Below are 20,987 nucleotides of genomic sequence, written 5' to 3'. Positions count from 1 at the left end.
GACTTATTAAACTGATGCTACGTGGACGAATCAGACCCCATCATCATTAAAATATTTTTTAATTAAACAGTATGATTGTGGTGACAGAATGTGAGCTGTAAATAGTTTAGCATGTTAAAAAAAAAATTTTCCACAAAAAAAAATATATTTTTTGATCGTTATCGCGAGAACACATAAAGACTCAAAGGAATTATATATTATCGCGAGACTGGAGTGTTCCTCCCTTTGTAATTCACGTACAATTTACATCAGCCTTTCGGCGTAGGTTCGTTGAGCACGGCAGGCGCTGCGTGACTCGTAGTGCGTAGCCCAGGCAAAAGCACTGAGAAGGGGGAATGTCGGCTTGTGAATGATCGGTTTAGAGGCGGCAGGGAGCGTCAACGTTATGGGTGAGACTGCGGCAGTCCGATTCTGTAAAGATTTACTCATAAACCCGGGTTGTAAACTACGCCTGTGATTATATGTGTGTGATAGGATTCGTTTTTAGAAAATTTGGCCATGCCGCTTTTTAGCTTCTGCAGTTGTCTGAGCAACCAACGCCCAGTCGTCCGCCTCCACTTGGATGGGTTGCTAACTAGCCAGCTAGTTGTTAGCTTGGGCTTTTGCTAGCAGGCTGCATAACCTAACGGGAGAGTCATTTCCTGCCTTTAGCTCTTTAGCAAAGTATTTAAGTAAACGTTTCTGTGTGTGTTATGAGCTAACATAAGAAGCTACGTTAACACACACACGTTAGAGTGGCATTCAGTTGTTAACTTCTAAAGCTTGTCCACAATCTCTAGCAATTAGACTAACGTTAATTAGCTAATTTGGTGTAGTAGGTTGGATTAAACCGCTCACGTAAATGCTAACTAACGTTTACCGCATGAGAGCTGTAATGGCTCTGTATTTAGCTGTTAGACTTTTGTATACGTGAAATAACGTTAAACAGTCCCACATTATGCAAAATACAGTTAATGTAACGTTAGATAGACGTGTGTCTATTCAAAATGCTTCTTTAAACGGGGAGAACGACCACTTTCTGTCGTTTGTGTGCCCCAGATGGGGGCTGCATTAGTGTGTGTGATCAATAATTTGATTAAACTGCCATGGTTGGAGCGTCTAGGTTAGGCAATCAAAGCCAAAGCTGGAAGATGTGTCACGTTAAGGCATAAGGAGGGCATTGCTGCCATCTAATCTGGATTACAGTGGATCTATCTAGTACCTCAGAGTTGGTGTTTGACTTTTTTTTAATTCACTGGCTTCAGACTGAAGTCAGAATACTGTAGCGTGTGTTTCCCTAAAACTGAAACACTTTTAAAATCTGCTCAAGATAACTGGTATCTTAGTTCTCCACCTGTCACCACTTCCTTTAGCGGACCTGTCAGACATCACTGAAAAAGAAAAAAGACAGCTGTCATTTTTAAAATCACATCTGAATGAATCTCACATTGTATTACATCAGTAGTAATTAAATATGCTTGGGGATGGATTGCTAGTTAATCTCTTTGCAAAATCCGATTTAAAAAAAAAAAAAAAAAAAAAAAAATATTCATAAACTAAAGCAGTAGGATGCTGCTGAGATTAAACTGCACATCCTGTAGGCAAATGAGCATATTAAGTCAAAGCGTCACACAGAAGATATGTGGGCTGCTGTTGGTTGGCAGGAAATGCTCCAGAGTAAAAGGCAGAAATCCTCTCCTAGCCAAAGGCACACAAAAAAAGCTGTGACCGTGAATGGGCCTTGCTTTATGGTGCTACTGACATTAAAAGGAGCAAGTGGAGTGGAATATGTACCAAACTGTCTGTGTTGTTAGTAGCCCAGATCATAAATCATTTCCCCTCAGGCTTCTCAGCTTGGCAAACTGATTCTGGAGATAGAATGGTTTGTCAGATGATCTGAGATTGATTCTCTGTTGCTTTTTTGTTTTTGTGCTCTCTCCCTTTGCTTTCTGACCCTGGAAACGCTGGCTTTCCCTGCACATTGGGACCACATTACATTGATCTACACAAAACAGCAGTACAAACAGTGAGTTTTGAAATGATCTCTATACTTTAAATACATGAAATGACTGGCCAGTATTTTTGGGATTTAATGTGTATTTTTTACTGTCTTACAGCAGCAAAAGAATCTGGAAGGATATGTTGGCTTTGCAAGCCTCCCCAACCAAGTGTACAGGAAGTCTGTCAAAAGGGGCTTTGAGTTCACCCTGATGGTTGTCGGTAAGAACACACACTGCTCAGCCCTCTGTTTGTTCCTAATTTTATATAAATCATTTCATTGTATTTATTGTAGTTGGCATTTTAAAGTCCTTTTACTGTTTTGTTTTTTTTTTTAGAAAGAGAGATTGTGTGTCATATTTATACACAAGGGCCATGCCCCCAGCTTTGAAGTGTTAATTGCTGAGTCGGAGAAGAGGGGAACATTGCATTGCTGCTGTTCGAATTAATCTCGATGTCAGGTCCTTGACACTGTCTCCCAGAACGGAAACATTTGGGATTGATTTATCTAGAGCTGCACTCAGCCAATCAAAAATGGAGACATTCTTTTAAAATGTCTGGATGTGGTGGTTGACACTGAGCCAAGTTCCTCCTCGCCTGATCAGTCCCTGTTTGGAGGGGAAATGTTTCCTCGGGTCACAACCATTTCCTGTGGTGGGGCCGAGAGAATTTACCCAGCATGCCTCTAAGAATAGCGCATCTCCCATTGCGTTTCGACAACACTTCGTTTCTACAGGTTTTTTGCTTACAGTGCTGCTGATACATGTCAGTTACATGTTAGTGTGCAGTTTATTATTTGGTGCTTGCATCCTCATAACAAGGCACTTGGATTTTGCTTGCGCCTATTCTCTGCAGTGTCCTCTGTAAAAGCTGCTGGATGGCGACCAACTGGTCCGCTGGGGCCTGTGAATGCTTCAATGTGTTTGCAACAAATTGCTTCATTTTGGGAATAATTTCAGAAAAGATGCAAATGGCATCGCATCTAGCAACAAGGAAAGTAAAGGAGGTCCTCTGGGCTTGTTGGTAGTTAAATGTTTGCCATTGTTGTTATGGTACCACCCTCAGGCATGGACACACACACACACACACACAATATTTAGCTATCCTTGGCTCTGAGCTGTGAGCCCACATGTCCCTGTCATGCAACGCAATGCGTCATCAGTGTGGTGTGAGAGAGGAAAGGAGGAAGAGAAGGACAGAGATGGGACTGGTATAACCAGCAGTGACTGGCACGTCTGCCCGTGCCTCACGAAACACATGACCTAACAACCTGTTCAGTTCACAGATTGCAGAGCTGCTCATTTCACAGCCTTGTCATCACTTCACATTGCAGTAAATTTAACAAGCACATACCCATAGCACATAGTTACATGCCATCCATAAAATGTTCAACAAACAAATGCTATGCCTGGACTGTAGCTCTGGTGTAAATGTTGGCTTGTTAAATATTGACTTGTGGTTATCTGCTAAGGCAGGCAGTGTTCGTGGTCGTTTCCACTAATGATTCTTTTCATTGGGAACTTGGAAACTGGGCACACAATGGCCAGCCAAGCTTGAGAAGCCTCCCAGACCACACAGCCAGTCAGCTGCACATAACAAGAGCCATTGTCTGTGTTGTTTCCTTAGCCTTTTAACTGTTAACCCAAATGGATTAATGTCTTGGGCAAATGTCACTCTCATTCCCGGACAGACGCATGGCCTTTGATTGTCTTTAGGCTGTCAACAGTGATCTTTGTGTGGATATTGGGTTTATGTACTATGCATTTTCAAAATTTTATTCAAAGTAATGCTATGCTTGTCAGTCTGGTCAACTTTCTAATCATAACATGAAGAACACAAGTCCCACTGTTCCTGAAATGCATACTAATTTTAATCTCCCTTCCTTTGCTTTTTTCCAGGTGAGTCCGGGTTGGGCAAATCCACGCTGATCAACTCTCTGTTCCTAACAGACCTGTACTCAACAGAGTATCCTGGGCCTTCACATCGAATTAAAAAGACTGTACAGGTACATTTAGACAAATAAATATTATTTTTGAGCTGAGGTGTTGCACGGGGTGTTAAAAACACATCTGCAGTGTTAGCGTGTGGTGGAGCAAAGAAATAAACAGATGCATAGAGGTGAAATTTCCACAATTTGTTTTTAAATAACTTAGACCAAATATCCAAGTTGATAATGACATTGATAAGCTGTTACAGTTGGTGGCTGTGGCTGATAGATTCTCCAACACACCACCAGCTTTGGCAGCTGTCCAAACCATCTTTTGACGTTTTTATTTGAAAATGTGGCCAGGGCTGAACAGACAGAACCAACAAATACCAATTCTGTACTGTCTCATAGCACATCTGTGTTAATGCAATAAATGTGTACCTAAATAATAGTGGTAGCTACCTGCCATAATGTCTTCTAAGATGAATACAGTAACATTAAACGGCTTGCTAGTAAACATTTACATCATCTAAATAGTGTAATGAGAAGAGAATTATGGGGTTTAGTGAGAAAAGTCTCTGTTACTTTTAGATTGATTTGTATTTTGTGATGAGGTCTGACTCTTTAAGACGTGCAGTAATACCTTATTTTCTCATGATGGTTTAAACAAGTCAGCCTCGCTGTCAGCTCCTGCAATTAATGCCTTTATCGCCGTCTTCCCTAATTACACAACCTCGTCCTGAATTTTGAGTGCCTCAAGTGCTGCACTTTATCGGTCTGGCTCCTGACTGACAGCATTGCTATCTCCAGATGCTTGTGTCCTTTTCTGGTTTCTCAGCATAGTTAGCTAATAGCACAGTTTGACACGGCATGTTGCTACATGCTGCTAGCTTCAAGTGTTTTCTATGTGAAATATATGATCTGTGTTGCTATTGCCTTCCAGTGATAATGATTTCACAGTCCTCCTTCCATATTGGGTTTTCATTTTTACTATTTAATTAAACGGTTTGGTTTCAAAGGCACAGTTTGTGGCAAAAGTAAACACAATGTGCCCTTCATTTTTTTTTTTTCCTGTGCCAGGTGGAGCAGTCCAAAGTTTTAATAAAGGAAGGCGGCGTCCAGCTGCTGCTCACAATAGTTGACACCCCAGGGTTTGGAGATGCTGTCGACAACAGCAACTGGTAAGGATCACCACAACTTCAGCTCAGCACAGACACTGTTCCTTCATTTAGAATCCTTAACATGTCAAAGCTACTCTTTAATATTCCTAAAAGGGTATTTCTGGGTCTTTGTTGGGATCTGTTTTTTAACGGAAGCTGTCATTTGTGTTATGCAGCTGGCAGCCAGTCATCGACCACATAGACAGCAAGTTTGAAGACTACCTGAACTCAGAATCCCGGGTGAACAGACGACAGATGCCTGACAGCCGAATCCACTGTTGCCTGTACTTCATTGCCCCCTCGGGACATGGGTGAGTCTAGGAGACAAATTCATAAGTCAAATTAATACAATTTTTTAAATTTTTTTTATTGTGGATGCTTTTATTCAAACGACCCACGCCACCTATGTTGTTAGTATGGGCTCCGTAAGAATCAAGCTCTTTCATCACAAGGGGATGGAAGTAAGGAATACATAGGTATGGAGAAAGGAAAACGTTGGAAGTGAATGGGGGGTGAACAGTGAGAGGAAATGAGTAAATAATTGTGTAAGGAGGGAAATGAGAGGTCAAGAATGACCCGTCAGAGAAGCAGGTTTGTAACTGGAAATGAGAGTTGCTTGCTCAGATCCCTGTGCAGTCTAATATAATCCAGGAAAGGCAGTCAATAAAGCTCTTCCTCTTCCTCCTTTGGCATTTTCAGCGAGGTGCTGAACCCCCCTACTGCTTCTGGAACAGCTTGGTGGCCAATAGCATGAAGTTGTGGTCATGCCAGGCTGCTCATGAGCGTGTGCAGTACATGTGTCTTACTCTATCTCTCCTTCAACTACTACTGCAGGCCATTGCTGTAAATGATAATGTGAGACTGCGTCAGCTTGCAGTTTTGCTAAATAAGGGTTAAAACTTGTGGAAAGGGAGGGGGTACAAGCAATACACAAGACGCTGGCAAAATGCCCAGCTGATGATACTGATCGCCAAATGTTTCCTAAAGAGATGACTGTGTGGAATTTTAACTGTAATGTTTATTATTCACAAGCCCCAAGATTGTCTGTGGTTAGTTGACCACCCAGATGTGCTCATCTTGTCTTTCTTTTAAGAAGTGTATGTGAATTGTGTAAAGCACAATTCAGTTGAAATGCAGAGTGTGGGAGTAGTGAAATTGAGAAACTTCAGAGGTTATTTCCTGCACTGAAAAAAAAAAAGCATTTGGTCGGTAACGCATTCAAATGCATGTATGGGTTTAAATGTATGCCAGTATGAAAGCCTGCCCTTAGCTAAGGCTCTTGACTTTAAAAAGAAAAATGAGTGTAGACCAGAATAGTGTTGTATTTGTGTCTGCTGTGTGGAGCCTCCCTCCTTATTTGTGTATATGCAAATATCCACCGTGTGCTCACATGTCCTTAAAGCTGTTGACCGTGACATTTGCTGTAAACAACAAAGAAGCTTCTTTACTACCCTTCCTTGTGTTTGTTTTCCTCCTTCCTCTGTCTGTCCTCTTTGAGATATTGTTTGTACAAGCCTGTCCTCTGTACCCACACAGACAGTGCTTTAGCCTTGAGGATGGACAGCGTATGTCCTCATGCACACACATAGAGCTTCCCCTCATAACAGCAGCTGACTGCTGTCACACAGCAGCACAATGACCCCCAACACCGAGAGACAATCTGAACATTGAACTCTCAGCCGAACTCTGGTGACTGGTTTTCTCTAAGGTTCAAGGACTCATTAAAGGTCCTATGACATGGTGGTTTTTGGATGCTTTTATATAGACCTTAGTGGTCCCCTAATACTGTATCTGAAGTCTCTTTTATATAGACCTTAATGGTCCCCTAATAATGTATCTGAAGTCTCTTTTATATAGACCTTAGTGGTCCCCTAATACTGTATCTGAAGTCTGTTTTATATAGGCCTTAGTGGTCCAGGGGACCATAGGCAGGCTGGGGGAACGCATATTGATTGTTTAAAAAAAAAAAAACTCATAAAGTGAAATTTTCATGCCATGGGACCATTTATGGAAGAAACATGGCTGTCCAAGCCTGACAAGCCAGACCCACATCAAGATGTTGGGTCTGGGAACTCACCATTGACGGAGCTCAATCGAAGGGGCGATAAAAGGTTGTCTTTCAAATTCCCTCTGCATGCAATAGGATACAGCTACAACCAGGCAGAGCAACGAAGAAGGTAGAGAAGCTAGTTGATAGATGAAACTTTTGCCGTATCTGGTCAGCAAAACTCTGAACACATCTTCCTTTTTTAAGAATGATTTCAGAGCCGTTCTTTTCTCAAAGAAAAGCTTAACTCCAAGTCTTCCAGAAGACCACTGTTCCCAGCAGCAGCAGCCATAAGCCCGCCCACTGACTTTTTTACATGATGTGATTGACCTGACCAGTTTGGTTTTTCCAGCTCGCAAGCCAACGGAGAGTGCCTAGACCCCCCCTGGCTGCAAAATAAATTTGCTGCCGTTAGGGTGTGTCTAGATTTCTAGGCTATGACCTTCCCCAAGCTGTTGTTGAACTTAACTATGAGAGGAGTTTTCTGACATTGTATCAGTATGTAGAGCTGAAACAATTAGATATTTTTCAAGCAAAAAATGCCATACGTTGTCTAGTTCCATTTTCTCTGTTTTTATATCATTATAAAGTGAATATTGTTGCATTCTGGACTGTTGGGACAATTTGAAGATGTCACCTTAGGTTTCTGGAATCTTGTGATAGATATTTGTCACTATTTTCACATTTTGTAGACCAAACAAATGATCAAGAAACACAATTGACAAATTAATTGATAATATATTTAAAATAATTGTTAGTTGCAGCCCAAATACTATGAAATACTGTCTTGTTTCTATTTGATTGTTTGTTGGTATTTTACATATACATTGCTCGTCTCAAAAATATGTTTATTTTGTTCTCTCACATAATATGTCATCCTATTTGTAAAAGACAGTTTGGGAAATGTGCTTGTTTGGAGTTGATATTGGTTTATTCTCAGTAAATTGATTGGACCGGGATGTGTTTTGCGTAGCCTGATGGGTGATGAATCACACTGACGTTGCTGTTTTGGGGTTTTCTGCATTGTAGCTTGAAGGCAGCACATTCTTCCTGTCAGTTTGTGTAGGCTCAAAGCAGTAAAAACTCCAGACCTCTAGGGCTGGTTTATGTTGCAATTCATACATAATTTAGTGCGTTCTATTGACTTAGATATTGCTGATACAAAACAGCTATGAAATATTGATGTCAGCCAACATTTAGCAATGAACTGTTTGAGTCAATCTACTCATTTCTTGTGTCACCTGTTAATGATGCCATCTGCGGTACATTTGTTAAGCTGATAAATTGAGAACCAGTGAAATAGTTTTTTTATTGTTGCTCTTCTTTTGAGATAAAAAACAGGTTTTCTTAAGAGTGTCAGTGCAGCACTGGTGCTGTATATTGGTGCATGGTTGTTGGCGACGTGTCAAACATCCCACTCACAAAACTAACCGCATCAGATGGTGCTTGAGGGCAGATTTGGACTCGGAGGGATATTTCCACTGTGCCCTCAGGGATCAAATGAAAATGAAATTTAATTTTCTAACAAAATTATAAAGTGAAAGGCAAAGCTATAACTCAATAATTCCTTAAAGGCCATGTTGCAGGTTAACCACCACTGTTGATTAATAGGTACATATAGCACTTAATATGTATATCATTGTTAAAAATGTCTCCAAATAGTGTTAAAGGCCAGTTTTTGTCAGGTTTTTGGTATTAGTGTTATTAGTGTAGTTAGTTAGCTACACACAAAGCTAACTGGCTATAGTTAGCCTGTACGTATGCTAGCGGACATTAGCTAACGTTGCATAGCCGGCAAGCAGCTTCGGCGAGCTAACCTCGACAGCTAACGCATCCATGTGTCTCCACGTCAGCGTAGCGTTAGCTAGCTGTTTAAACTTGTGAAAAGCCTAACAGCATCCCTGTCCAAGCTGCCTTTCACTTCCCCTCCAATATTATTATACACATAATAAAGACAGACTCGGTCGAGACCAAAAGCCATATTTTGCCAGATCAGTGGCAGAAACCGGGACCGGGACAGCGAACCGAGACGGGGCTTTCGCCTGTCGTCTCCCCAACGTGTCGTCATGCAATGCATTGTGGGGGAAAGACAAACCGCTGTAAAATAGTACCTACTTTTTCGTGTTATATTCTGTTTTGTGATACCTGACTACATCAAATACATGAATAACAGTTTAAATGTTTATTACCAACAAGCAATTACCACAAATTCGTTGGAAAATTAAACTTGCAACATGGGCTTTAATGTCTAGAGATGCACCGATGACCGGCCGTTGACCGGAATTGGCCGATTTTTCACGTGCTTGGCGATGACCGGTGACCAGCAGGTCAGTCTGACATATGCCGATTTTATGCCGGTCAAATGCACTCGGGTCCCGCATGATTAACACCGCGCAAGATCAGCGCACCGCCGCTCAATCAGCTGTTTATTAAATGTTATAAAGTCGCCGTCTGCTCTACTGATCTCAGCCGCTCTCTCTCTCTCTCTCCCCTCTGAGGCTGAATAAGTGGAACATGAAAACCGCGGGTCCAGTGAAATATGACAGCTACAGTTTATTGGAAAATAGCGTCGGGCACACTGACCTTGATGAATTTACTGTTTATCAGACCCCAGATGAGACAAGAAGCTAACGTCAGCGAACGCTGCTGTGACTGTCCCTCTGCCTCTGACGTCCGGCTGCAAGAGACGCTGTGTTTTTAAAAGAAAAAAAAAAAAAGAGAGAGACACTGTATTCCTCCGACGCGCTGTATTAACGTTACTGTTTAAAACGCTTTCCAGGTTAGTGGGGATACATACCACTCAAAACCAACATTAAAAATGTAATCTTCCCCCAGCGTTTAGTTTGTTGCTGAATTGTGTGTAAAATGAGTGGTGACGTTACTGTTGATGTTCAAACAGGCCTGCGTGTGTGTGTTTTGAAAAATATCTTTATACTGCAAGGCTATATTTATTTTATTAAGTTGGATATTGGATGTGAAAAGGAAAGGAAATGGTTCTAACATTGCACTTTAGATGTGTGTAAATTTCCCACACCAGGAGTAATTTATATAGTTTTATTTTATAGCGATTGATTATCTATTCAAAAATGTTCTATGCAAAATGTTCTATTAAAGAAAAGATAGAAAATAAATGGTTGTTTGTGCTGTAAAGTGGTTAGAAAAAATGAAATTGAAATCTGCTAAAATCGGTATCGGCTGGCCTAACTCAAAGAAAATCGGAACTCTGAATTGGCCTAGAAAGTTGTAATCGGTGCATCTCTGTTAATGTCAAATATGATTTATTCAGTTTAGAAAAACAGCCAAGAATAGCAACGCTTTCTCAGGACTACAAGGTCATTTTCTGAGCCATTACAACAGATCAGTCGTGCGTCACGGATACTTTTCTATATTTGGTATAGCTCCACTCATCTTTGTGTTGTCTTAAAAAAGCAAAAAAAACAAACATGATCAAATGTAAATATAAAGCCAGCCATTCCCAAAATATCCCATTTGCTCCTATAATGACAATGGAGTAAACTCCACCACAGTTTGATTGATTATTTGGTTCTTAGGTGTGCTAGACAGGCTGGAAAATGTAAGCTATCAATAATAAGTTCAAGGTACAGAGTGATAAAAAATGATTTGACGCTTCTTGCCGTATCCAGTTAAACTACATGTAAAGCTGTCTCTATCTCCATGCAGACTGAAGCCCTTGGACATTGAGTTCATGAAGCGGTTGCATGAGAAAGTCAATGTCATCCCGCTGATCGCCAAAGCAGACACCCTCACCCCAGAGGAATGCCAACAGTTCAAGAAACAGGTCAGTGGTTTCCACAGCTGTGTACTGCTGCAGAAAAGGTATCCGAGAGCATTCTGTTTTAAACTGGTATGATGGTGAAAAAATGTGCATTGCGAAGCAACTCCAAATAAAGTTGATTTTTTTCGGTGTTACAGCTGTTTGTGCCACAAAGTGCTGCACTGTTACATTTTTCAGTAAATTAAACCTACATATAAACACACAAAGAAAGTAGTTCCTGTAAGAAGTAGCATTGCAAACAGTTGCAATGTTCTTTTGTGTGATGTGTTGTACTTTTACTACACACATAGTTGGTAGACGTCAACATCTTTTAACCAGTCATACTAACTTAGAGTTGAGTTTGAATTGGTTTAAATTATCCTCAGCATCAAGCTAGGCTGAAACTCAAGCAACAGTATGGAGAGCGTGTGACCACACAAATGTGCCTTTTGAGTGTGTCGGGCAGAATATCGTACAAATTCATATTATCATTTTGTGTAAATAACTGAAATTTGATATCTCTTTACTCAAATGAAACCAATTTTTTTCCTGGCTCAACGTTAGACGAAGGTTGTGCCAGTTTTGTTCAGCCATTTCCCGTTAGCTCTGCCTGAAGTCGCTAAAAGATCTTCTCTTTTCTTGCTAGATCATGCGGGAAATCCAAGAGCATAAAATCAAGATCTACGAGTTCCCTGAGACGGATGACGAAGAAGAGAACAGACTGGTGAAGAAGATAAAGGTATTTTATGTCACCTAACGCATCCTATTACATAAGTGTACTAGTTTGCTACACATCCAGATACTCAAACACTTGTATTAATAACGCCACGTACTGTTGCTTTGCCAGGACAAGTTGCCGCTGGCTGTAGTAGGAAGCAACACCATCATCGAGGTGAACAGCAAGAGGGTCAGAGGGAGACAATACCCCTGGGGGGTTGCAGAAGGTATGGATGTTTTAGTTACTTAAATATTACCACAGTGGGAGAAAAAAATTAATTTGGAAATAAGTGATTCATCCAAATTAATTTTGGTGTAAAAATGTATCACGTCAAATATACAATAGGGATAAGAATGTTGTGTACATATCAAACATGTAAGAAAAGTTCTTGTGTAAATATCTAAGCATCATGGCAGGACAGCATTTCTGAAAATGGGAACTGAATATTAGTCATGTTCCCAATGTTGCCCGGCATAGTTCACATATTAACTGACTTCTCGTTCTTCCCTTCTAGTTGAAAACAGTGACCACTGCGACTTCACCATCCTCAGGGATATGCTCATCAGGTACTGGAAAAAAAACCAAAAGGGGATAAGGAACCTGCATGGTTTATAGTTATAAAGGCAGTTAATAAACAGAGGCTCAGTAAAGACTGTGGTTTCTGATAAGTGCTTTTTTTGTACAAAAGGATAAATGAATATCAGTTATTGTGTAACTTAGGTAGTGTTGTAAATGGAAAGAGCAGTTGAAAAGTTACCCAGAGAGCTTTTTTTTTTTTTTCTTTAAAAAACAAAATATATATTTTTAATTATTTGTCATCCCTGCCCAGAACTCACATGCAGGACCTGAAGGACGTGACAAACAACGTCCACTATGAAAACTACCGCAGCAGGAAGCTGGCCGCTGTCACCTACAACGGAGTGGACAACAACCGGGTTAAAGGTCAACTGTGCACAAAGTAAGTCCTGGACAAAGTACACTAGAGACAGCAGTTGTACTCAAGGCAGGCTGGATAGGTTCACTTCTTAAATAATGGTATCCAACGTCTGCCTGCCTTATTTTTATTTTTACCTGCAACTTAAGAGTGTGTAGAATAGAACAGGAACTCTGAATTGCTGGTTACATGACTCAGTCCTCAGTTAATTTAGACAGTTTACAAGCCTATTAAAGTTTGTCCAATTAGTGTAACACCAAATAAATGCTGCTAAATATTTGCTGCAGGGGGCAGGTTTTCTCTTAACAGGAGTTTTGACGGGTCATCAAACATCAGCATTTAAGATGTCCCTTCTTCATTGCTGTATAGAATGTATTTAAACAGTTGCAGATGTTGCAGGATGTGTTGGGACTAGCCTTTCATTCCATGTAGTACCTTTTGATATAGTAAGTTTTGTTGGCTTTAAATTGGCCTAATGTTTCACAGTTACATGTGTTAAACGATGTGGGATACATTTGGTAAACGGGGTTTCTGCAGGTCCTATAAAGCATTGAATTCAGTTTCCTCAAAAAAGCCTTGAATTTAATTTACAAAAGACTTTCAAAATATTTTCTCGTGCCTACCATAGTCGGTAATGGAAGTTACTGAATGTTGGCTGTTGGGAGGCATTACACACTTTTGAACTAAAAAAAATTTGAATTTGAATTTTTTTTTTTAATAAATAATTATAGGTCATTTCATGCTTTGGCAGGTATGATTGTGAAATGGGTAATAAATTGCATTCTATGTGGTAATAAAAAAGCCCCAAAAATATTAAATTTAACTTTCTGCACCTGCAGAAACCCCCGATAAAGCTTGTGCCTTTTAAAAAGTGATGGCTGAGTTGTTGTTTCATTATTTACTCCTATCCAAATTTATTTAGGTTTCTGCTAACTGGAAAAGTCTAACTTAGGGGAGTTCATTCATCGCCGATTCGTTCTCCGTTTGTGATGTTTGACAAACACTAAATGATTTTGTTTTTTTTGTCGTAGCCTGTCACTGCACTACTTTGCATAAAATCATGCCACTGATTTTCATAAGTTCTCATTCAAAGCACCACGCTGCTTTCTCATGTAGACACAAGCAAATGGCTAACTCACTAAGCATACATTCTAGCTCTACAGCTGAACAGAGGTGCTGATGCTAACCCACAGCTCAACATTTGACCAACTCTGCTAATGTATTTGACACCTAGCTCACAAAGCCCACGTTATTTTTTCCAAGCTTTCTTTTTTTCCACATTTGCAGTGAAAAAGTAGCTGAAATCACAGAACACGTCTAAGAGACTGCAGTTTTATTTTAGTGCATGACCTCATTATTGCATGCTGTGTTTGTGTGTGTTTGTGTGTGTGTGTGTGTGCTTTTGGTTGTATGTGTTTTTGTTTTTTTAGACTTGACACAGTTGAAGGAATGTAAGTGGTCATTTTTTTTCACTTATTTTTGAGACCCTTGTGTATGTCTGTACTCTTCCTCTACTCTCCTCCGTTGGCTGCATTTGGATGTTTTCTTTCTTCCCTGTTGACTTAGGTCTGCTGCCCCCCCCACTACATATTTCCAGGAACAGCGGGAGAACAACTGTGAATTGCTAAACTTATGAATGTAGTTTGACAGCAATGAATGTGATGCCTTAATTCCCCCAACAACTACAAAGCGTTTTACTCTTTCCACTGGTGTATTCATCGCTGCTTCCACCTGCTGCTGCTGCTGCTGCTGCTGTTAGCCCTGCTTGGAGTAATAACACAGACCTGTACATGAGCTGTATGGAGGGGTTAAGAGTGATTATGAGATGCACAACATTAACTGAATGTCATTACTTAAAGGGCCACTCATCTTGACAAGCCTTTTACTCGTGGTGGATTGATGTAGCTGACGTCCATAACCTCTCCTCATACTTCATGACGGGTCTCTGTACACTAACACTGCAATCAAACATCCTGATGAGCTTTACTAACCTTCAACCCTCCACCTGCACGAACAGTCCGTGTTCACAGGTTCCTTGCATTAACTTTTGGGTCCTTCTGCCTCCCAGAAAAGCCTCGTGGTTGGTTCCTGTTCCTGTCACAGCCTTGTTGGATCCCGTCTTTCCTAAAAACGTTACCTCTCGCTCGGTTTCCCTCCTGCAAGAAATGAGGGCTAATGCTGTCACCATATAACCTGAGATTTGTATAGAAATATAACAATCTTCGGTGCAGATTTCGGTCGGTTTGTTGTCTGTCAGCTCTTGAAGAGAAAACGTTGCATATTTTACTTTCAGCTGTTGAGTGAAAGCAGGTGAAAGTAAAACATGCTCCTCGTGCTCCTTTTCTCTTTATCACCTTTTGTCAGTTTTTTAATCTGCATGCAAACATGTTCAAGAGGAGGAGAAATGCTAAAATAAGATTTCTGTTTGCAGAGCAAATTGAGTCCAAGACTTGAGTTTGTTAACACAAAATTAAGTTAATTAAATTCCGTTTTGAACAGTCATACTGTTAGACTAAAATTTTAATAGTGACAACGCTAATAATGGGTGACATTACTGTTCACAATGTATGAGCAAACCGAGGAGTACGGCGAGGCCTGTGATGCTCTGTAGTGCTGCTCTAAGTGTGTGTGTGTGTGTGTGTGTGTGTGTGTTGGTGTGTGCGCTCCATCTCTCCTCGTGCAGGAGTCCCCTAGCCCAGATGGAGGAGGAAAGGCGAGAGCATGTGACTAAGATGAAGAAGATGGAGATGGAGATGGAGCAGGTGTTCGAGATGAAAGTCAAGGAAAAAGTGCAGAAGCTCAAAGACTCTGAAGCAGAGGTAACACACACACACACACACGCCTGGTTAAATAAATACTGCAGTTTATGCCCTTGTGAGGTTACTCCTCTCTGTCTGAGCTGCTTCCTTCCTCTTGTGCTGACGTGTGTCAGCAGTTAGAAGTGTGACCGAGCTGTTATGAAACTTGATTTGTGTAAGTGGATGTTCTTTTTTTGATGGAACCACTGACCTATTTTTTATTATTTGTGTATAGATTATTGCCACCCCAAAAAAAATGCACTTCAGTAGGGCTGCACAATATATATATATATTTTTTTTTTATTGTTATCGCAATATACACAACGCAAAAGGCTGCAGCATATCGTGAAAGACACTTTTTTTTGTTAGTTGAAAGAAAATATCAGTTGAAAACTGCACTTTAAAATGTAACTGTCATCCTTTCATGTCATGTCTTTTATAATAATTTCAATTTGTTCAATTAATAAATGTTGGAAGTTATTTCCTTTTTGATTTGTTTTAAATTGATTCAATTAAAGTAATTGGTTGTATTTTAGCAGAATACTGAAAGTAGAAGAAATGCAGAACTGAGTGAGCTTTAATATCTGTTTATTTATTGCAAGTAATGTTATCGCGATCTTCAACAACGTTATCACATCACATATTTTCCTCATATCGTGAGAGTGTACAAATTTCCCCCTGGTATAATCAAAGTATGTCTTCTTCTTCTATCACCGAAGAGGGTTTTGTATTGTGTAAAAAGCTCTGTAGTTCACGTGTTTTGCCGTCTGTGTTCAGTTTTTTTTTTGACTGCATGCAGGACAGTGCTTTTAAATACAAAGTAGTGACGTCCTCCTCTGTCCCGTCTGTCTCTGTGTAGCTTCAGCGGCGTCATGAGCAGATGAAGAAGAACCTGGAGGCTCAGCACAAGGAGCTGGAGGAGAAGAGGCGTGTGTTCGAGGAGGAGAGGGCAAACTGGGAGTCCCAGCAGCGCCTGGAGCAGCAGAAAATGGAGGCCTCCAGGTACAAATGACACTCACGGTCACACTTTTTCATGGTTCTGCTGTCAACTTTAACAAACCCGAGCATTTAAGCTCCTACATCATGTGGGACCGACACCTTCAGTTCCAGTGGAGGGTTAATAGTGAGCAGTAATGGATCGGTGCCCCCTTGTGGCCATCTGAAGAAACGTGTTTATTGCCAAGTAGGTTTTCACATTTGAGGAATTTGCTTTGGTATTTTGGTCACAACAAACAAAGAGGAAAAAACAAGTACTGCAAAAGTCAAGACTCATTAATATATAAACAGAAATTTACAATAAAATTGTGTAAAACATATCCGTTTAAAAATGAAAGAGCTGAAAGAGTACAGTGTTTAAAACAAAGAGAATGGAGTGTGTAAATGATTGACTATTATTTTTATTATATATTGGATCTGTTCTGCATCGAAAATGGACAATTGGTGGTTCCTTAGTGCAGGAGCTCCACCCTGCTATTCTGGAGGTCTGAAAAACTGTCTATTGAAACGGTGCACCTTGCACTGTGATACATTCAGTCGCACTGCTTGCTCTTGAGGGAATTACTGTAATTGTTGGGGCTTTGTAAATTATAGTGTGGTCTAGACCTACTCTATCTGTAAAGTGTCTCGAGATAACCTAGGTTATGATTTGATACTATAAATAAAATTGAATTGAAATTGAATTGAATTCAGCACTTAAAATGTAATGATGAATGTATTGTCTATGCTGTAGGGAAAACAAAGTCCAGCGGCTCTGGACGTGTGGCTCTTAAAGTAAAGTGTGACGTGAAAGACGAGCATGCTTAAAGGCCGTTCCTGTATCAAGTTAGCAGCCAACCAACCAACTTCTAAAGCCCCTGAATTGTAACTTGTTAAATATATGTGACTAAAGATTCAACAGTCAATGTTCACATTTACCAGGGGAAAAAACCACCCTTCGTTATAACTTTCTGACTGTATGGGTGTAGTTTGAACACATGTAAGATTTTGATTCGAGGGTTTCCCCCTGAGCTCACGCACCTGAAACCAGTCCGAGGAAAGCACGGACAAAAACACAAATTCAGAGATCTCCCATGGGAAGAAAATAAATCTTCAAAACCCATGGACATACTTAACTGGTGTTAATTAATCACATGTACACATTGCCCTGTTTAGGGGCCCAAAACCCAAAACATGGGAAGCCCCTTCTATAGACAAGTTATACTTAAGTGTACGGCATATAAATGCATCAGGCTTTTTAATATCTTCTTTCCTATAGACATATCTCACAAAGTGATGTATGTATTTTGTTACAGGTAGATCTCAAATTAAAAGATCTGAAATGTAGTTTGAAGTATATTTATACTGATGATCCTGCATGTGCTTCTCCCCTCTCCTGCAGGACTCTGGAGAAAAACAAAAAGAAAGGCAAGATCTTTTAAAAGACAGTCGGCAGGACCACCCAGACTCGAGTTATTATGTTTGCCAACGTTGCCGGTCAGGACACCAGTGTGTGGCACTGACATCTCTCCCCCACCCCCCACCTCCTCCTCTTCTCTCTCCTTCTCCCCCTCTTCTCTCTCCCTTCTCCCACCCCTCCTTCTCTCCTGTCCCTGCTCTGTCTGCTCCCAGCCACTAGAGGGGGTACTGGGGGTGTTGTGGGTATTTGAGGAGGTGGAGGGGGGGTCTGAACATACGGTCAGAACCGCCACCACAGAGTCCCCTCGCTGCCTCAGTCGGGACTCAACATCAATTTATAAAAACATAACTCCATTTAAGAAAAGGCCAAACCCATATTATTTTAATTGTTATTATTGATGTTATTATTATTATTATTATTATTATTATTATTGTTGTTGTTATAACTGAATACTGCCCCCACCCCCCTACCTGCTGCTCTTTTATTTCACCCCAAGGTTGCTTTTTAAATGACATGTGTACAGTTTTATGGAGAGCGCAGACAAAATAAAAATACCCATGAATTATGTCCAACTGTTGTACAATCAAGTTCTGGTGAATTGTATTTGTTTACAGGAGAAGTGTAACAGAATATGAACATTAACCTGATCTTCTTTTGTGTATTAAAGTAAGAAGAGGACAAGGCATTAACTAATCCTTTTTGTTTTGAGTGTAACAGAAATGTGACAGAAATGAAACGGTGTCAACAGAAAAACCTGAAACCAAGATGCACCTTGGGCCTTTTTTATAGATTTAAAAAAAAAAAATGGCTGAAGCTTTTTTTTCTGAAATGTAAACTCTTTCTTTTTCTTCTGTGTTTAGCTATTTCAACTAGCCATGGACCACCATTTATAATGTCATAAGTGTTATATTTCACTTTAGTTTATTTTTTTATATATACCGAGCCAGCTGAAGTAATAAAATCTTTTGTATGTTGAGAAAATCCTCGGAGACTTGAGAGCAGCGTCCACTGTTGAACAGAAACACACTTCCACATGTAACGGTGATCCATGGACGCTTTAAGGAAAAACATGATTTCAATCCCTCTGCGGTAACGGTCTGTGGGAAATAAAGAGTCAACACCGCATTTTGCTTTGGCTATGTACTCCATCTCTGTATTTTTCATTTTGCATTTTTCATTTGTATTGTACAAAGTCACTTAATAAACCTGTGATGATATTGAGGAGTGAGATGGGTTTATTATGAAAACCAGTTTTTTTTTTAGGTGAAAATACTTCTTTTTTTTGTACATGAAACTTGTTATTTAAATATTACTGGTAACTTTATTTTAGTCATACATTTAACATTTTCAGACCATTTTATTTGAACACTAGACAGCGCTGTTTGCCTAAAAGGTTCTCAGCATTGACAACTGTGTTAAACTCGACTGTTAAATGTGACATTTTTGATGAAACGATGATAGACTGACCGAATGCAAGAAAAAAACAGTCCTGAAATTAAACAAAGTAAGAAAACAATCGCAGATGCTCAATCTTCTGTGCAGCTCACTGCTCCTACGGGGATGAAGTCAGCGGTTACCACGCAGATTTTCACCCACATCGCCCTTCAGTATATTCAGTGTCACAGTTGGAAGTATCACACCTTGATCTTCAAAGCTCCTTTTACCCATCAGACCCACAAAGGTGTGAAATCTATGCCCTGGGAATAAAAACATATGTTAAAATTTTTTCTTTTTTATGTCCAGAATTGATTTTGAAGAAAGCAGAGGCAAAGGATAATACTTGCGTTTACGTGCTGTCTGCGTTTTTGCTGTTTGGAGAAAATAAATAAAATCAGACCTGGACGCAGCAGTCTTTAACATAAAGCAGTATATACATTTGTGCAAATTCCCTTACCGGAGTCTTTCTTCCCCATTAGTCCGAGATATTGGCGTGGTCCTGGTTTTCTGGTCATTCTCACAAAAATATCTTGAATCACATCAGAGTTTGGCCATGTGTCCTTGTTAGACAGAAATAATGTAAAAATAGAGATGAAATGTTGTTAGATTATCTCTTATTTCTGTATAATTCCAGCTGCAATTGAGTCAAAGAAATCCAATTACTTACCTACTATCTCAAGTTATTTTGTGTTTCAGTGAGTACTGACTTTTCCATCCCAAAATATTTTGGGAAACGGTAGATGATATAGTTTTGTTTTCTTATTCTAATACATACGTATTATTATTAACAAGTCTTACCTCTTCGATGTCTTCTCTCCAGTTGTCAACATCCATTTCTTGAGAGAGAGCAGTTGTCAGAAGCAGCACAACTATTAGAACAAGTTTAACGAGCTCCATCATTGAACACCGTGCGTAATCCCCCTTAAATGTGTCTGCGTAAAAATAAAAAGATTTATGCTTTTCGCCTGGATTACAGCTATTAATAAATATGTGTGTGCAGGTATGTCTACACCTTTCTGATGGATTATTTTAGATGCTGAAAGAGAGAACAACAACGCGCCTTCCCTGATGATGCGCCATTGGGCCACAGAGCTCCTTCTCCGCACAGGGGCTTTTACGCACAGCTGGAGTGGATGATGTGGGTCGATGCTCGTCTCCAGCAATTATCGTGTGAGTCACAGGGGCTTAATTACTTTTGGCATATTTTATAATTAGTATGTGTATTTTGAATTGGGTACATGGAAATATAATGCTGGACTTCTGAGGTATAGGCTAAATTGATAGGTAGTGTACTACATGGCTCATTGGGCTCATCAATTCTGTCTAGTGTTAACATTACAACTCACAACGCAAGTCTGACGTCCAGGCCGTCAGAATATTGTCCGATTCAAGTCACAAGTGGGAAAAGCACTTCCAAAGTAGCCAAAACTATGTGTATTACTAAATGAAAAGGATTGTCGTTAGATAACACAGACTACAATCCAACATGGACATTTTTAATTTTTGACTTTTTAGTTAACATAAGCTCCTAACCCTAAAAGAACCTGCCACAATGTACTTGATTAGAAGTAAAAGTCTATGTATAAAGTAAGCTACAGAAGCCAACATTGTACATCAATAAGATATATGCTGAATGGCCTGTCGTGTTCGTGTACTATATGATTACAATTATTGATGCATTTCACTACCTGTAGTCTATACTTTTATTTGTGTGCTTATTGTTGTAGATGCTACATCTAATGTATAGTATTCTAGTTTTATTTGGCTTTTTTGTACTTTATTTTGCTGGTATGACACTTTCATTTGTAACATCTGAATC

The 20,987-nt window shown here is 39.9% G+C and overlaps 2 protein-coding genes across 7 annotated transcripts; one reads left to right on the top strand and one right to left on the bottom strand.

Annotated features, from left to right (window-relative positions):
• Positions 1-236: 236 nt before the first annotated feature.
• Positions 237-18,952, top strand: septin7b (septin 7b). 5 transcript variants are annotated; one of them, XM_028579451.1, is made up of 15 exons: positions 237-389; positions 1,998-2,005; positions 2,100-2,199; positions 3,876-3,982; positions 4,985-5,085; positions 5,241-5,375; positions 10,793-10,910; positions 11,533-11,625; positions 11,734-11,830; positions 12,119-12,170; positions 12,434-12,562; positions 13,969-13,989; positions 15,222-15,357; positions 16,196-16,338; positions 17,714-18,952. In XM_028579451.1, the coding sequence occupies exons 1-15, from the start codon at positions 350-352 to the stop codon at positions 17,751-17,753; spliced, it is 1,320 nt and encodes a 439-aa protein (XP_028435252.1). In that variant the 5' UTR covers positions 237-349; the 3' UTR covers positions 17,754-18,952. The 5 variants fall into 5 exon arrangements, with proteins under 5 accessions (XP_028435252.1, XP_028435250.1, XP_028435251.1 ...); XM_028579449.1 differs by having other exon boundaries at positions 2,097-2,199; XM_028579450.1 differs by having other exon boundaries at positions 238-389; positions 1,995-2,005.
• A 100-nt stretch (positions 18,953-19,052) lies between these two features.
• Positions 19,053-20,215, bottom strand: LOC114556516 (protachykinin-like). Of its 2 annotated transcripts, none has more exons than XM_028579453.1 (3): positions 19,967-20,215; positions 19,626-19,728; positions 19,053-19,428 (listed from the first exon to the last, which is right to left on the bottom strand). In XM_028579453.1, exons 1-3 carry the CDS (start codon positions 20,066-20,068, stop codon positions 19,298-19,300), a joined length of 336 nt encoding a protein of 111 aa, XP_028435254.1. In that variant the 5' UTR covers positions 20,069-20,215; the 3' UTR covers positions 19,053-19,297. The 2 variants fall into 2 exon arrangements, 1 of the variants encoding a protein (XP_028435254.1); XR_003692698.1 differs by lacking the exon at positions 19,053-19,428 and adding an exon at positions 19,471-19,539.
• Between the last annotated feature and the right edge of the window lie 772 nt (positions 20,216-20,987).

This window comes from Perca flavescens, chromosome 6, assembly GCF_004354835.1.
Source record: "Perca flavescens isolate YP-PL-M2 chromosome 6, PFLA_1.0, whole genome shotgun sequence".
NCBI lineage: Eukaryota > Metazoa > Chordata > Actinopteri > Perciformes > Percidae > Perca > Perca flavescens.
The sequence above is the reverse complement of the archived record's forward strand: the minus strand, read 5'-3'. Positions and strand labels throughout refer to the sequence as shown.

What these genes read in the sequence shown, in the direction of transcription:
- LOC114556516 (XM_028579453.1), bottom strand. Translation starts at nt 20,068, where the DNA reads ATGATGGAGCTCGTTAAACTTGTTCTAATAGTTGTGCTGCTTCTGACA. An exon ending in GGAGAGAAGACATCGAAGAG is followed by an intron (nt 19,729 to 19,966) that starts GTAAGACTTGTT and finishes CTGTCTAACAAG; the next exon opens with GACACATGGCCAAACTCTGA. An exon ending in AATGGGGAAGAAAGACTCCG is followed by an intron (nt 19,429 to 19,625) that starts GTAAGGGAATTT and finishes TTTTATTCCCAG; the next exon opens with GGCATAGATTTCACACCTTT.
- septin7b (XM_028579448.1), top strand. Translation starts at nt 350, where the DNA reads ATGATCGGTTTAGAGGCGGCAGGGAGCGTCAACGTTATGG. An exon ending in GCTGTCGACAACAGCAACTG is followed by an intron (nt 5,086 to 5,240) that starts GTAAGGATCACC and finishes TGTGTTATGCAG; the next exon opens with CTGGCAGCCAGTCATCGACC. An exon ending in AAAGGTCAACTGTGCACAAA is followed by an intron (nt 12,563 to 13,968) that starts GTAAGTCCTGGA and finishes TTGTTTTTTTAG; the next exon opens with ACTTGACACAGTTGAAGGAA.